Below are 16,148 nucleotides of genomic sequence, written 5' to 3'. Positions count from 1 at the left end.
CTACAGCTTTGAAGATATTACAGCCTTTTAGGTCTTGTGTTTTTATTATCGTATTTTATTTGTGCAATTAATTGCTTTGGTATTTTCTTTTTCTGCAAACTGCCCTGTGAATTTTTATTGAAGGGTAGTATAAAAATCCCTTCAATAAATAAAATGGCCATGCACTGAGACTTCTTTCCATATTTCATTCATTACTGACATCTCATGTGAGCTGGCCACCTCGCGGCTTGGGAAATCTGCAGCAGCATCAAATCAAAATGAAATAAAAATATAGAAAAAATTCTGTAGAAAAGATTCGGCTGTTAAAAAAAACACCACCACCATAATTCTTCAATCGAATTGGGTGGAGCAGTTTTAAGAACAAGTGAAAACTTCCACAAACAGCTATAAATGTTACCCATCTTCTGACACCCCCCACCACATCACATTTGGAATGATAGCAACTGGTGGGTGGAATTTAGATCAGGAAGTTAATACAGGTAAAATAATTAGCTCCTTTCCCAGTACTGCTGTTCCCTCACACAGCTGGTTTTAAAACTTTTAAATGCACTTAGGAAGATCAGCTCTTTTGCACAACATGCTCTCTGGTCCTCACAGAGCTTTCTATAACCATTGAGAGCTGAAGCTGGGCAACAATAACATGAAATACCATTTTGGGACATGTGCATTGTTGTTGTTGTTTAGTCGTTTAGTCGTGTCCGACTCTTCCTGACCCCATGGACCAGAGCACGCCAGGCACTTCTGTCTTCCACTGCCTCCCGCAGTTTGGTCAAACTCATGCTGGTAGCTTCGAGAACACTATCCAACCATCTTGTCCTCTGTCGTCCCCTTCTCCTTGTGCCCTCCATTTTTCCCAACATCAGGGTCTTTTCCAGGGAGTCTTCTCTTCTCATGAGGTGGCGAAAGTATTGGAGCCTCAGCCTCAGATCTGTCCTTCCAGTGAGCACTCAGGGCTGATTTCCTTAAGAATGGATAGGTTTGATCTTCTTGCAGTCCATGGGACTCTCAAGAGTCTCCTCCAGCACCATAATTCAAAAGCATCAATTCTTCGGCGATCAGCCTTCTTTATGGTCCAGCTTTCACTTCCATACATCACTACTGGGAAAACCATAGCCTTTACTATATGGACCTTTGTTGGCAAGGTGATGTCTCTAAAAAAAAGCACAATTAAAATATCTCTGTATCTATATATTAAAAAATAGAGCAGATTAAAAACAATGCAAACAGATTAGAAGCAGCAGCCAATGAGAAGGAGACAAAAAACAGCAGCAGCAAAAGTCAACTCCCCTTGGTAGGTGAAAGGCCTGTCTGAACAACAAGGGCTTTGCCAATGAAAAACCAGAAAAGAGGGGACTAGGCAGGTCTCCCTGGGGAGGGAGTTCCAAAATCCAGGTGCGGTGCCCTTTTGGAGTATTCCTTAGCAACGATAAGATTGGTATCATTTGTTCTTGTCAATGCAAATTCAGTGGCTTCTTCCGCACAAGTTCTGGAGATAGACAGCTGTGGCAGTTTCATGCTATCTGCACCTCTGTTGTCATCGGATAAAATGGAACTGACACATCTGCCTATCTCCAGGAAGTAACCTGGTACTAAACTTAAGTTTTGCCCAAGGATCAAAAGTCTACCAGTTATAGCACAAAGCAAGATATGTAGGCAACTCCTGAGAGATTACATTCCACAGTTCCTGTTTAGAAGACTGGCATCGGTGCCAGAAATAAGGCTGTGCGGGCAGTTTCCCAGCACAAGGGGCCGAGCCAAGGGGGCATAAAATTGAGAAGATCCATAACTGAGAAGATCCATTGCGGGAGCCAGATGTTGGTCTCACACAGGGCGCCATATTACAAAAGATCACCAAAGTCTACCCCAGTTGGGCACTTCTTAATGCAGACAATTTTGATGGGAAGATCAAGAGCGTGAGATGTAGGATTCGCAGACCAAAAAAAGTGGAACCTGTACACAAAAGACAACAAAACCACTAACCCCAATTGCCCAGGTGTAACTGGTTTTACCCTGTTGTAGCCTCCCCTTCCATGGGAATCGGTGCCAATTGAGAGGGGCCGCACAGCCTTTACGTAGTGCTCTCATTCTCTGCCGTCTCCTTAACAAAAGATTTCTGCCAAGCATAGCTTTGTAGAGGCTGGACATCTGTTGCTCTTTAGGAGCGGGATGTGTGTGTGCATGTGTACGATTTGCCCATTGAAAAGTAGTGACCTGTCAGCCTTGATTGATGGTCACAAGCCTCTGGTCTCAACCCCTCCTGTGGGAAAAGAGGGCTAGCCAAGCAATGCCTTCATTCACATGCTAATACCAGACTATAAATGCAAGCAGAGCAGGGCAATCATGTAAGAGAAAGCCCCAGAAGGCAAGGGGAGCAGCCAGCTGCCAAAGGGCTTTCTCCCCTTTCTCCCCTAAGCCTTGGGGCAGGCGAAGTGGATTACAATGACTGCCACAACCCTGGCCAGCTACGTGCAGAAGCTTTCCAACACCAAAGAGGAAAGGAAGGTATGTCACATTCTGTAAGTGGCTTAAGATAGAAGATGTCTTGAGGGTTTAAGGACATGCGATGGGTTGTATCCAACTAACAGCCATCGAAATGAATAGATGTAAGGTTAGGCATGCCCATTCATTTCAATGGCTCTGAGTAGGACTAACGTTGTGTGCAACCCTATGCGTTCGCATTCTAGCGGTCGCTGTTTCTGTGTTTTACTAGGAGGTAACTCCTAATTTAGCTCTCAAGCGACTAACCCACAGACAGTATTGAGAGATAAGCTAAGAGCAATTTGGCACCAAAGGTAAAGTACACAACACATGGGTGTGTGCAGACTCTGACTGTTATCTGTACACACATATTTAATATGGAGTTGTATATTTCAGTCCATACATGTGACCCAGGAGAAAAATATATCTAGTTTATATAAACTATATTTACTGCTCTTAATTTTGCTTTATATGCTTAATTTTAATCACAAACTATTTTTTTTTTTTAGAAAGTAGATTATTTGTGTGTAGAATTTAGTATATGCTGTTGTAGAAATGAAAGCCGGCAGCACTGCAGGGATTTAATGTTCCACCTGACCTGATTTCCATCACAATCAGCAGCAAAAATACAACTGCAAGTGGTTGTCAAAAGAATTGTCTGACTGGGTGGGTTGTGGAATGAAATTTTTAATAAAAACCACAATATATTAGATTATGGGAAACTTGTAAAAAGCTTTTATGGAAAGTTTTATAACAAAGCTCATGCCCTGGACATAATTGAAATCACAGTTTCCTGTTTCTTCCTTGGTAACTGGGTTGTTAGGCAAAACCCAGTTCAGCAATCCTACGCACACTTACCCGGGAATAGGGCTTACTTCTGAGTAAACACATATAGGATTGAGTTGTCAGTTTTCCTTGTCAGACTTTATACAAAATTGAACTAGGTGGAAATCTGGTGTATGGGTGTGTGTCAGGAGAGACAACCGAACTGGTAAAATACTGGCCACAGTGGTACCCATGAATTATTTGCTGCTATATGGAAAAGGCATCTGTTTTTAAGAACAAAAACGTTGAAGCCCTATGTGCATTTGAACTGACAAGACCAGTAGCCAAAAGCAGGACCCAAGCTTTCCATGTAGAAAAGGTACTCTTAACATTCTCCCTCTAATCACTGTAGTTAAGAAAACCTTTGATTGAAAGAAAACGAAGGGAGAGGATCAACAACTGCTTGGACCAGCTCAAGGAGACTGTTGTTGGGGCCTTTCGGCTTGATGTAAGTGTCGGTTTTTAGTGTGCCTCTGCGCCATCTTCCTTTTTGCTTTATTTTTTCAGCATTGTTCAAAAACAATTCTTTGTCACTAATAATCCACTTTGTTGCTGCACTTTTAAACAGCAATCTAAACTTGAAAAAGCAGATATCCTCGAAATGACTGTAAAGCATCTCCAGAATATCCAAAATAGCAAAGTTATGGGTAAGTGGATTTATGTACTTGTATGCTTTACACTTCTACCCCTTCGTGTTTATTCAAACCTCTGTAACTTCTGCACTGCTTTGAACATAGTTCCGCCCAATCTTATTGTTCGAAAAGTAAAACAGAAAAGTCAGAAGACAGTACTTTTCCAGCCTGATGTTACTGATAAAACTTTGTAAATTGTATAAAACAGTGACACGGAACAGTTTAAGCAGTGACTACTGGACTCCATGCTAAATAAAAAATACCAAGGCTGCAATCCTATGTATACTTACCTGGGTGAAAGTCCGATCAAACTCACTTCTGACTAGATATTATAGCACCGAAGGGGCCTTCTCAGACAATCTGCTTACTGTATTGTTTATTGAAGGCTGTCCACACCACTCAGCATCTTCAAACAAAACCATAGAAGGATCCTATTTCCCAAACATTCATACTGCAGTCCTTGAATTGCAATTCTCACCTTCTGGTGTCTCCAGCGCCTCAGCAAGTCCACACTATAATGGTGTAAGCCTCTTAAAGAATGTGCTTTCACGAAGTACTTCTCAATATCCCATTTCTAGCTTAGTGTGTTAATGCAAAGCTGAGAGGGGGAAAATTACTGACTGGGAGTACCCATTTTCTTACATGATATCAATACTTAAGATGGAGGGCTGTTAGCACTGTTCATAGCCATACTATAAAGTATTGGTTGAAGTCCTTGCCTTTAACAGTGCATGTGCAAGGGACTCAACATGGCAGCAACAATAGTTTCATTTATGAAGTTGCAGTGACAGGCATGTTGGGGCTACAACTAGGAATTTATGGCTTCTTGTAACAGTTGCCTTGTGTAGTCTGGAGCATCTCCTTGGAAGTAAAGGATTAACAGGTACTGAGATGGCTCTTCTAACCCAAACTAACCCTTGGTGCCACCTCCACAGAAAGGCCTATAAAGGTTTCCTCTTTAGGCTGGGAGCATAAGGTAAAGGTAGAGGGACCCCTGACCATTAGGTCCAGTCATGGCCGACTCTGGGGTTGCGGCGCTCATCTTGCTTTACTGGCCAAGGGAGCCAGCGTACAGCTTCCGGGTCATGTGGCCAGCATGGCTAAGCCGCTTCTGGTGAACCAGAGCAGCGCACGGAAACGCTGTTTACCAGGCATTTGACAAGGTGCCCCATGATATTCTTGTAAAGAAGCTGGTAAAATGCGGTCTTGACTATGCTACCACTCAGTGGATTTGTAACTGGCTGACTGACCGAACCCAAAGGGTGCTCATCAATGGTTCCTCTTCATCCTGGAGAAGAGTGACTAGTGGGGTGCCACAGGGTTCTGTCTTGGGCCCGGTCTTATTCAACATCTTTATCAACGACTTGGATGATGGACTCAAGGGCATCCTGATCAAATTTGCAGATGACACCAAACTGGGAGGGGTGGCTAACACCCCAGAGGACAGGATCACACTTCAAAACGACCTTAACAGATTAGAGAACTGGGCCAAAACAAACAAGATGAATTTTAACAGGGAGAAATGTAAAGTATTGCACTTGGGCAAAAAAAATGAGAGGCACAAATACAAGATGGGTGACACCTGGCTTGAGAGCACTACATGTGAAAAGGATCTAGGAGTCTTGGTTGACCACAAACTTGACATGAGCCAACAGTGTGACGCGGCAGCTAAAAAAGCCATTGCAATTCTGGGCTGCATCAATAGGAGTATAGCATCTAGATCAAGGGAAGTAATAGTGCCACTGTATTCTGCTCTGGTCAGACCTCACCTGGAGTACTGTGTCCAGTTCTGGGCACCACAGTTCAAGAAGGACATTGACAAACTGGAACGTGTCCAGAGGAGGGCAACCAAAATGGTCAAAGGCCTGGAAACGATGCCTTATGAGGAACGGCTAAGGGAGCTGGGCATGTTTAGCCTGGAGAAGAGGAGGCTAAGGGGTGATATGATAGCCATGTTCAAATATATAAAAGGATGTCACATAGAGGAGGGAGAAAGGTTGTTTTCTGCTGCTCCAGAGAAGCGGACACGGAGCAATGGATCCAAACTACAAGAAAGAAGATTCCACCTAAACATTAGGAAGAACTTCCTGACAGTAAGAGCTGTTCGACAGTGGAATTTGCTGCCAAGGAGTGTGGTGGAGTCTCCTTCTTTGGAGGTCTTTAAGCAGAGGCTTGACAACCATATGTCAGGAGTGCTCTGATGGTGTTTCCTGCTTGGCAGGGGGTTGGACTCGATGGCCCTTGTGGTCTCTTCCAACTCTATGATTCTATGATTCTATGATTCTATGATTCTATGAAAAGCTTAAAACAGGGATGCAGAAAAGGGAGGTATGGGGAAGTCGTTGAAACAAGGTTTAAGAAAAAGAGGTTATGAAATTATACGTGTTTATATGTTTGTTTGTTTATGTGTTGTTAGTTGTATTGTGTCTTAATATATGTTGGAAAATCAATAAAAATTTATTAAAAAAAAAAAAAAGGAAACGCTGTTTACCTTCCCGCCGGAGCGGTACCTATTTATCTACTTGCACTTTGATGTGCTTTCGAACTGCTAGGTTGGCAGGAGCAGGGACTGAGCAATGGGAGCTCACCCCATTGCGGGGATTCGAACCACCGACCTTCTGATCGCCAAGTCCTAGGCTCTGTGGTTTAACCCACAGCACCTGGCTGGGAGCATACATCTGGGTAATAATAGCCTTTCTGACTCCCACTTGGTTTAGGCTTGACAAAACAGCCCCAGATATATTTTTTCATGTGTGAAGTCCAAAGCATTGAAGATAAAATAACCAGGGTACCAAAATGAGGCAATAGAATGTAACGGTACTTGTATAGAGTTTCCAAGGGCTGTACATGTTTCAGAGGTGGTCCCCACAGAGCAAAACTTTGCCTGAAGGTATTTTGCTCACATTTTCAGCTAAGTAGCTTAGCAGTGGCTAAATAGATATTGCCCAGATGTTAACAAAGACGGCAATCCTAACTCCACTTACCTGAGATTAAGTCATATTGAATTAAATTGGACTTACCTCTGAGTGGACATGGCTAGGATTGGTTAGCGGCTTGGTTTTTAACACATTATACATCACTCTGTAAGCAAAGGTGATACTGTGAAGCTCAGAGGGTTTGTAGACCATTCTTAGCAACCAAATATATCTTGGTGAACTAAGCACATAAAACAATGATGTTTGCACTTGCAAAGAATACTAAAGTGCTATACTGAAGCAGGCTATCAGGCTAGATTGTTGTCAGTGACAAGAGAATGTGTGTTATATGAAAAGAGGCGACTTTTCATTATATTGGGCAGGGGCGGACTTTGGTTATAAACTATAGTCTTGACTCTTTAATAACAGGAAGCGTCTTCTGTTCTTGTTCAGCAGATTCCAAAATGGGATTGGAAGCTCAGCAGAGGTACAGCACTGGGTATATCCAGTGTATGCACGAAGTCCACAATCTCCTCCTGACCTGCGAATGGATGGACAAGACCCTTGGGGCACGTCTACTGAACCACCTGCTGAAATCCTTGCCCAGATCTAGTGAGGAAACCTGCAAGGCAGACTTGAGTTCTACCACCCCTGGGAACAGCAAGGGGAATAGCACAGGGTCCAACCAATCTCAGGATCAGTTCCAGCCTGCCGAAGACAAGCCAGGGTTGAAAAAGCCATTCCAGCCCCAAACACCCTCGCACTGTAATCAGCGCGAGTCGTCTCCTCCCGGTCAGATCCTGCAGTCTCATTTTGCACACAATGGCATTAACATGGGGTCATTAGACATGTGGAGACCGTGGTAAAACTTGTCTTGGAGAAACCTTATTTCTAATCTTAGACCCTCTTTTATATGTATCTTATAGATATGCCTCTTTAAAACACTTTTTGGAGCAAGTCTGCTCCTGTAGGTGTACTAAAGACCAGGGTACTTCAAGACGAAGTAAACCGCTGCGTAGCCTGCATTGTAGAAGGCTGCTATTTTATTGTATTTATTTAATGCATCTAAATTATTTTATAGAATCTTCTCTTGGGCTGTTTAGTGTATGTGACTTATATAATGTTCCTTTTCATATGCTATTAAAAGAATTAACAACTTATTAATAAAAATAGAAACCACAGCGAGATGCTGGTCTTGCGTTTATGCAGCTACTTTTCTTAACTTTTCTTATGCAGCTACTGTTAAATTGGAGCATATTGAGCCAGACCATTGATCCATCGGACTCAGTATTGTCTCTACACCGATTGGCAGTAGCTCTCCAGGATTTCAGGCAAGGATTTCTGCAAGTCCCACCTGGAGGTGTCAGGGTTTGAACCCAGAACCTTCTGTGTCATGCAAAGCAGACACTCTACCACTGAGCTATTGCCTGTTCCAAAACTGGTGAATTTCTACTTCCCAGGATTACAGACAGTAGGGGAAACTTGTCTCCATTGCTCCACTGCAACTGAAGGAAAGAAGAAGAAGCAGTTGTGTTCCTTAGCTTGCAAGTGTTCTAGATGTGCAGAAGGCTTTTTATAAGAGAGAGCATCCAAACATGCTATTCCTCACCTGGAGTTTGAGATGGTACTGTTTAGCAAAACTTTGCAGCATAGTCCTGGAATAGCTCAGTCAGTAGCGCATGAGACTCTTCATATCAGGGTCGTGGGATCGAACCCACGTTGGGCGAAAGATCCCTGCACTTCAGGGAGTTGGGCTACATGACCTTTGTGGTCCCTTCCAACTCTACAGATCTATGATTCTATATGGTTCTCGTTGAAGGATCTTGCATCTTCAAGACCTAGGCGGACTTGATCAGGGCTTGATAAGGTATTGGTGAAGACTAAGTAGAAAACAGCTGGTATTTTGTAATGTTGGTAATACAGTCGTACCTTGGATCCCGAACGCCCTGGAACTTGGACATTTTGGCTCCCAAATGCTGCAAACCCGGAAGTGATTGTTCCGGTTTGCAAACGTTCTTTTGGGACCTGAATGTCCGACACGGCTTCCATGGCTTCTTATTGGCTTCAGGAGCTTCCTGCAGCCAATCAGAAGCCACGATTTGGTTTTCAAACGTTTTGGAAGTCGAACGGACTTCCAGAAGGGATTCCATTCAACTTCCAAGGTACAACTGTAGTATTAATAGTAATAGTAATAATATATTATGACGGTGTCATTCTATGCCCAATTCCATCCCTTATTTGGAGTGAAGTTTTGATTATTGCTGATTATCCAATAGGATCAACCAATTCCCCCTTTTATTAGGTGGCTGCTGTACGTCTGTTTCCTCCCACCCCAAAGGTAGCCAGATAGCTTCCCAAAGAAAACAAAATCCACACAGGCTGTCTTTTGCGCTAAACCATTAAGAAAGTGAGCTGTTCTGCTAAATAATAGTGTCAATTTGCTTAGATATTTCCCCTGTTGAACTTCCAAGATGAGACACGAATCCTGAACTCGTATGGCAAGATTCATTGAGAAGCCTACCTACAAGCACTGGGAGAACCCTCTAAACTTGATAGTCAACATTTGGTTGCTATGGTGCTCCAAGTTGAAAGCAATTAGAAGTTCTTTTCAGTTTAAAAGTAGAGAGCAAGGGGGAGGGATCCGCTTAAACAAACACTGTGCATACTAATTAATGACCCGTCAGAATCCGGACGCTAATTATGCACACTGATTTGTTTGATGAGAGTTAGGAAGAGTGAATGTCATCACCTTGTATTTTAGCACCTCTCTTAGTGTAACTCTTCTCTTTTTATCCTCTCCTCTTGAAAAGCCATTAGCAGCGATAGCACCAGGATGGCAGTATTAAAAGTTGCCTTTGGGGAAACCAGGATGTCTCCTAGAATGCTCTAACAGCAGCACTTAAACTACCTTATCTATCAGTTCCAGAATAATGTTTGGTTGGGAAAAACTCCTCTTCAGCCTGAATGTCTTCCTTTCAAGCGCTCCTTATGTTGTTATCAGACTTTGAGGTGGAATAACTGCATAGAATGCAAGGGACTTTTTCTGTTAAGGTTGTTAAGTTTTTGTTTAAAAGTAGCATTGCATTTCCATGCTGCAAAAACTTCAGCCTGTTTAGTATTCGTTCACTGAGTAGAAGAGTTTTTCCAGAAAAAAAAGGTGACAATTCTAATTGGGTCATTATTATTTTATGCATGTTTTATTTGGTACTTAAATTGTGTGCGTGCACACACACACAAACACAGTTTACAAATGCAAGAAAACACAAGATGAAAGGAGGCAAGAAGGACAAGGGGGGATGTGGGTTATATAAAACTGATGAACCAGGTCACACCTTCATAAGAGTGGACAATCCCTGCAAGCTGATGGAAGTTTGCTTTTGCAATATGTTCTTTTAAAGCATAAACAAAACAAAAAAATAAAGCTGCAGTGGGACTTAAGGACTGGTAGTAAAGGGAGCAATCATTTAACTGAAATTGAAGGGCAAGTTGTGCCTGGTGAAACTGTTTCTTTTACGGAGTTATGCAGGTTTAAAAGGCCTGTCCTTTTTTTTTGCATTGGTCCAGCCTTTGAAAACTCTGGGTCACTTCTGCAGATCCTCAGAAATCTAGCCTACTGTTTTAAACAGAAAATATGCTTCTAGTGCAGTATAAACAAGTGTATTCATAAATGTGGAGAGATTATCACTCTCTACTTTTTAATTAGGTTGCAGATATATGAAAATATCAGAACCTGGGCTTTGTATTTAAGTCTCAGTAGACTTTTGCTGTAGGAGCTTTATGCAATAATTCATTCAACGGACAGAGTATTTGCTTTGCATCCAACCCCTTGATCCTAACAATCTTGTCCTCTTTCCTGTAATATGTGACAGCAGCAGTAGGCTGCCTGTATGCTGTGGCTCAGGTCACCAGGCACCAAACAAGGAGAGGGCTCCTGTACCTTTACTAACTGCCCTGCACCAGCTAGGCACACCTGCTGAAATCCCCTCTTCTGCACAACTATTAAAAGTACAAGAACCCTGTCCTGTTTGGTATCCGGTCATCCTAGCTATGGCAGATACATGGGACATGCTGGGAATGGCTTCCTCTGGCTGGCTAAACCAGGTAAAGGAAGCTGATGGGTCTCAAATCCTCAGTGAGTTAGGGACTTCCCCTGCACCATGGGTCTCTAATTCTTATATCAGTTAGTTGACACCTTGTACACCTCCAGCAACTTCTGCAGCCAAGCTGGTGCCAGATGTCTTGCTCTGCTTTCCTTTGGACCACATCAGTGAGCCCTAGGATGGGGGTCTTGTCATATGGGCAGCCCAGGACCTCCATACACACTGCCCAGGCTTGCGCCCCAAGGAGGTGTCTTTGGTGCTGCTAATGCTGCAGTTTGACTTCATTCCTGAATGCGCACACTCAAGACAGATGGATGCCAACAACAGGAAGCCTGAATTCAGTCCCATTGTTTCCAGATCAACCCTCTCATCTCATTGTGTGCTGGTGTGCGCATGGTTCTCTGTTCATTTTTAGTTGTGAGGGCTTGCCGATCGGAAGATTGGTGGTTCAAATCCCCGCGACGGGGTGAGCTACCGTTGCTCGGTCCCTGCTCCTGCCCACCTAGCAGTTCGGAAGCACGTCAAAGTGCAAGTAGATAAATAGGTACCGCTCCGGTGGGAAGGTAAACGGCGTTTCCGTGCGCTGCTCTGGTTCACCAGAAGCAGCTTAGTCATGCTGGCCACATGACCCAGGAGCTGTACGCTGGCTCCCTTCGCCAATAAAGCGAGATGAGCGCCACAACCCCAGAGTCGTCTGCAACTGGACCTAATGGTCAGGGGTCCCTTTACCTTTACCTTTACAGCTCTGAATGCTGACACAGAAATCCAGAGTGTGATCATTTGCATGTTTATTGAAATGTCAAGTCTGGCTTATTCTCAGACAAACACACATAGCTTTGTTGCTGTCATTTGGGAGATCTGGCACCCTTTTGCATGCGCAGTTCTAGCAGGGAATGTGTCTGCAGACACATGCTTCTGCGTATGGCTTCAGTGGGGCAGGTTAATTATGTAGAAGGAAATCTATATTTCATCAGAACTTCCAGCCTACTGATGATGGAGTCCAGAATCCCAGTTCCAAATGTACTTGCTCAATGGTTTCAAGGATAGCTAGGTGTAAAAGAGGACATGGTCTCTGCACCTGTAATAGTTGCCCAAAAGATATACCTTGTCATGCTGTTATAGGTGTTATAGGTGCAGTTCTGCTATTAATGGTACAGAAGGCCAAGATACCTGCTTTTGCATCTGGCCACCTACTAACTTTACATCCAAGTAAACATGCTGAAGATGGCAGGCGGCCATGTGATGTGAACGCAGATTTGCTGTATAAGATCTCATTGGTGAAGATGACTAGTAGTCATACCATCCTTCTCATCCTGTCTAAATACCACACATAGCTAGGAAGGGCAACTGTGTTGCTACTTGCAAAACACAATTACAGTGGTACCTCTGGTTGCGAATAAGATCTGTTCCGGAGCCCCGTTTGCAACCTGAAAGGAACACAACCCGCGTCTGCGCACGCACATGACGTCATTTTGCGCATATGTGCATGCACGAGTGGCAAAACCTGGAAGTAACCCTTTCCGGTACTTCTGGGTCGCCGCAGGACTCAACCTGAAAAGACGTAACCTGAAGCAAACATAACAAGAGATATGACTGTATAGCCATGTTAATGTCAGTACCTGACGGTCATAGGACCAGGAAGTATTTGATCACAAACTAAGGATATAGGACACAGTACAGTGCCTTTTTTGTTTTTACTGTGTGGGGTGCTTTCTGCCATTTTACCAAAATCATAGAATTGTAGAGTTGGAAAGGACCCTCAGGGTCATCTAGTCCAAGCCCCTCCCTCACAATGCAGGAATCTCAACTAGATGACCATCCAACCTTTTCTTAAGGAGAGTCCACCACTTCCCGAGGGAGTCCGTTCCACTGTCGAATGGTGCTTACTGACAGAAAATTCTTCCTTATGTTTAGACAGAATCTCCTTTCTTGTAACTTGGCGCCATTGGTTTCGGTTCCAAATAATTAAATAGATCCCTCAGTTACTCCAAGATAGTTGTTTTGTGTGTGTATTCTGATACCTGATGAACCAGATTTGTGTAAATTTGTGGTACCTCAAAGTGCATTAGAAATCACCCTAAGCATCTTTGAAGGGAGGGCAAACATCACCTACCAAATCCCATGGTATCATATCACTTGCTCTGCATCACAGTAGGAGGAGCTACTGTTCCACCAAACAACACCCCTTCCCCCCATTTTCATCCGACAATTGCCGGCAGGTGTGCAAGGATGGGGAAGCCTTTCCTGCAAGCAACAGGAAAGCAGCTGAAGTTCAGAAGACCCAGAGCTTTTCCTCAATGTTAGCAGTAACATTGACTATTCAGGACCAGGAGAGGGAGTCATGGCACAGTTCCTGCAGGACTTAGGCGCTGCTACTGCTTTCTTTCCAAGTTACATAACCGAAAGGAAAAGTAGCGCTAGCAATATGAGTACTTAGCTGCAGAATGTGGTTATTTTCACTTTGTGAAATACAAAACACTTTCCTTTGCGATTACTCAGCGAACAGTGTTGTTGTTTTTAAATTATTTATAATTTTTTACAAAAAATTATTGGATTTTTTTGGGGGTGCAGGGGGGTGGGATTTTTCTTGGACAGGAAAGAAAGTACCTTTTTCCATATGTGGTGGTCTTGTAATAAGGTTAAAGTTTACTGGGCAATGATATATAATGAATTGAAAAAGATGTTCAAGTTAACATTTGTTAAAAACAACAACCCAGAAGCCTTTCTCTTGGGAATTATGGGATCAGAGTTACCTAAACAATACAGAAATTTATTTATGTATGCAAGCACTGCTGCAAGAATGATATCCACCCAAAAATGGAAAGAAGAAGTCTGGACAAAAGAAGAATGGTTACAGAAATTAATGGACAATGCAGAAATGCTGAAACTTACCAGAAGAATAAGAAATCAAGACAACAGATTTGTTTTTTTAATCAAGGAATGGAAAATAATTTATTGGGTGTTTACAAACAAATTGTAAACAATTTAAGGCATTAGCAGGATTACTGTAAAAACTTGCAGTTTCTAAAACATGTATGAAATAGAGGAGGAAAAGAATAAAGAGAGTTAACTGGGATATGCAGAGGGGGGGAAATGGGGGTAAATTCATGGAACATCTGGAAGAGGGGGAGGGAGTCGAAGTTCAATATGTGAGGACTGTTTTTATTTCTTTGTTGAATTGTTTATTACAAATGAAAATACAAATACAATACAAATACAATACAAAATACAAAATACAAATAAACTTATTTTTTAAAAGATTTTTTCTTGGACTTGATTGCGTATGATATATTCATAGAATCATAGAACCTTAGAGTAAGAAGGGACTCCAAGGGTTATCTAGTCCAACCCCCTGCAATGCAGGAATATCAGCTAAAGCATCCATGAGAGATGGTCACCCAACCTCTGCTTTAAAAGCCCCAAGGAAGGAGAGTCCACCACCTCCAGAGGAAGTCTGTTCCACTGCCAAATGTTTAGTCGGAATCTCCTCTCTTGCAACTTGAAGCCATTGGTTAGAGTCCCACCCTCCAGAGCAGGAGAAGACAAGCATGCTCCCTCCTCCATGTGGCAGCCCTTAAGATATTTGAAGATGGCTATCATATCTCCTCTCAGTCTCCTCATTTCCAGGCGAAACACACCCAGCTCCTTCAAGCACTCCTCATAAGTCTTGGTTTCCAGACCCTTTATTCATTTAGATCTTGATGTTGTTTCTTTCCTACATGGGCTTTCAGTTTAACCCACAATGTAAACATTTCTAGGAAGTTCTAGAAAAGCTTCCTCCATGCGATTTCATTATAGAACAGTTATTATGAAACACTCTTTTATTATCAGCCAGTCCTCAAATTATGGTTCAGAAGCTAAAAAGGTAAAGGGACCCCTGACCATTAGGTCCAGTCGTGACCGACTCTGGGGTTGCGGCGCTCATCTCGCTTTATTGGCTGAGGGAGCCAGTGTACAGCTTCCGGGTCATGTGGCCAGCATGACTAAGCCGCTTCTGGTAAACCAGAGCAGTGCACGGAAATGCCATTTACCTTCCCGCCGGAGCGGTACCTATTTATCTACTTGCACTTTGATGTGCTTTCGAATTGCTAGGTTGGCAGGAGCAGGGACCGAGCAACACAAGCTCACCCCATGGCGGGGAATTCGAACCGCCGACCTTCTGATTGGCAAGTCCTAGGCTCTGTGGTTTGACCCACAGCGCCACCCGCGTCCCTGGTTCAGAAGCTAGGAGGCATTTAATAATGAAGGCAAGGTAGAAGGTTATAAAACTTTGCATGGCATGGAGAAAATGGATAAATATGGATAACTCACAGGCATTCAGTGAAGCTGTATGTTGAAAGATTCAGGGCAGATGAAAGAAAATGTATCTTCGTGCAGCTCATAGTTAAACTATGGAACTCACCTCTGCAGGAGACTGTGAGGGCCAGCAACTTGGATGACTATAAAGATTACACAGATTCATAAAGCTATCGTTGGCTACTAACCACAACACCTATGTTCCACCTCCACTGTCTTGCACTCACTTCCTGTCTCCAGGCTTCCCACAGTCTTCTGGTTGGCCAGTGAGAGAACAGGATGCTGGACTAGATGGGCCATTGGCCTGATTCGGCAGAGGCTTCTGGTGTCCATACAAATGACACAAGGTTACAAAACCAGCTCCTCAAGAATTTGGTCAAATCAGGTGTCTTGTTTATATTGCTGTATAAACAGCTCTGGCAGGCCTTTCTAGCTCAACACTGGCAGTAAACAAATCAATAATAAGAGCACCAGTACTTCCAAGTGTAGCTGCCCCATCTAATCTTTTACACAGAGCCAGCAGATATAACAGAACCTTCCAAGAAATATGGGGCCCTCCAGCGTTTTCATTGTGGTCTCATTGAGACACTGAAAATTCAGCACCTTGGGTGTTTGGGCCACACTTTGAGAAGCATGCAGCAAGGCTGAATTTCATGAGCTATCATTGCCATTACCCAGTGAGGGCATTAAGATCAACAACTGAAACTCAGTTGGCTTTGCCAGAGCATGATTATCACTGGGCTTTTTCACTGGTGGAACCTGTGTGATGGAATGCACTCTCTGCTGAAATATGAGAGGCCCCCTCTGTGTTGGTATTCTGATGCCTTTTGAAGATGCACCTGCTTACATAGGCATTCCCTTGATCTCTCAACCCAACTCTCCTGCTTTAGTTGCAATTTTGC

At 43.2% G+C, this 16,148-nt stretch overlaps 1 protein-coding gene across 3 annotated transcripts; it reads left to right on the top strand.

Annotated features, from left to right (window-relative positions):
• Positions 1–2,047: 2,047 nt before the first annotated feature.
• Positions 2,048–8,009, top strand: LOC310762619 (transcription cofactor HES-6-like). Of its 3 annotated transcripts, none has more exons than XM_083613966.1 (4): positions 2,048–2,516; positions 3,656–3,751; positions 3,872–3,950; positions 7,307–8,009. In XM_083613966.1, exons 1-4 carry the CDS (start codon positions 2,319–2,321, stop codon positions 7,714–7,716), a joined length of 783 nt encoding a protein of 260 aa, XP_083470092.1. In that variant the 5' UTR covers positions 2,048–2,318; the 3' UTR covers positions 7,717–8,009. The 3 variants fall into 3 exon arrangements, with proteins under 3 accessions (XP_083470092.1, XP_083470091.1, XP_083470093.1); XM_083613965.1 differs by having other exon boundaries at positions 2,051–2,516; positions 7,304–8,009; XM_083613967.1 differs by having other exon boundaries at positions 2,337–2,502; positions 7,304–8,009.
• Positions 8,010–16,148: the final 8,139 nt, after the last annotated feature.

Source organism: Podarcis filfolensis (genome assembly GCF_964270895.1).
Source record: "Podarcis filfolensis genome assembly, chromosome: 5".
NCBI lineage: Eukaryota > Metazoa > Chordata > Lepidosauria > Squamata > Lacertidae > Podarcis > Podarcis filfolensis.
The sequence above is the reverse complement of the archived record's forward strand: the minus strand, read 5'-3'. Positions and strand labels throughout refer to the sequence as shown.

Coding starts and splice junctions, on each gene's coding strand:
- LOC310762619 (XM_083613965.1), top strand. CDS start 2,319: ATGCAAGCAGAGCAGGGCAATCATGTAAGAGAAAGCCCCAGAAGGCAA. Junction 2,517..3,655: donor AGGAAGGTATGTCACATTCT/GTAAGTGGCTTA, acceptor TAATCACTGTAG/TTAAGAAAACCTTTGATTGA. Junction 3,752..3,871: donor TTGGGGCCTTTCGGCTTGAT/GTAAGTGTCGGT, acceptor ACTTTTAAACAG/CAATCTAAACTTGAAAAAGC.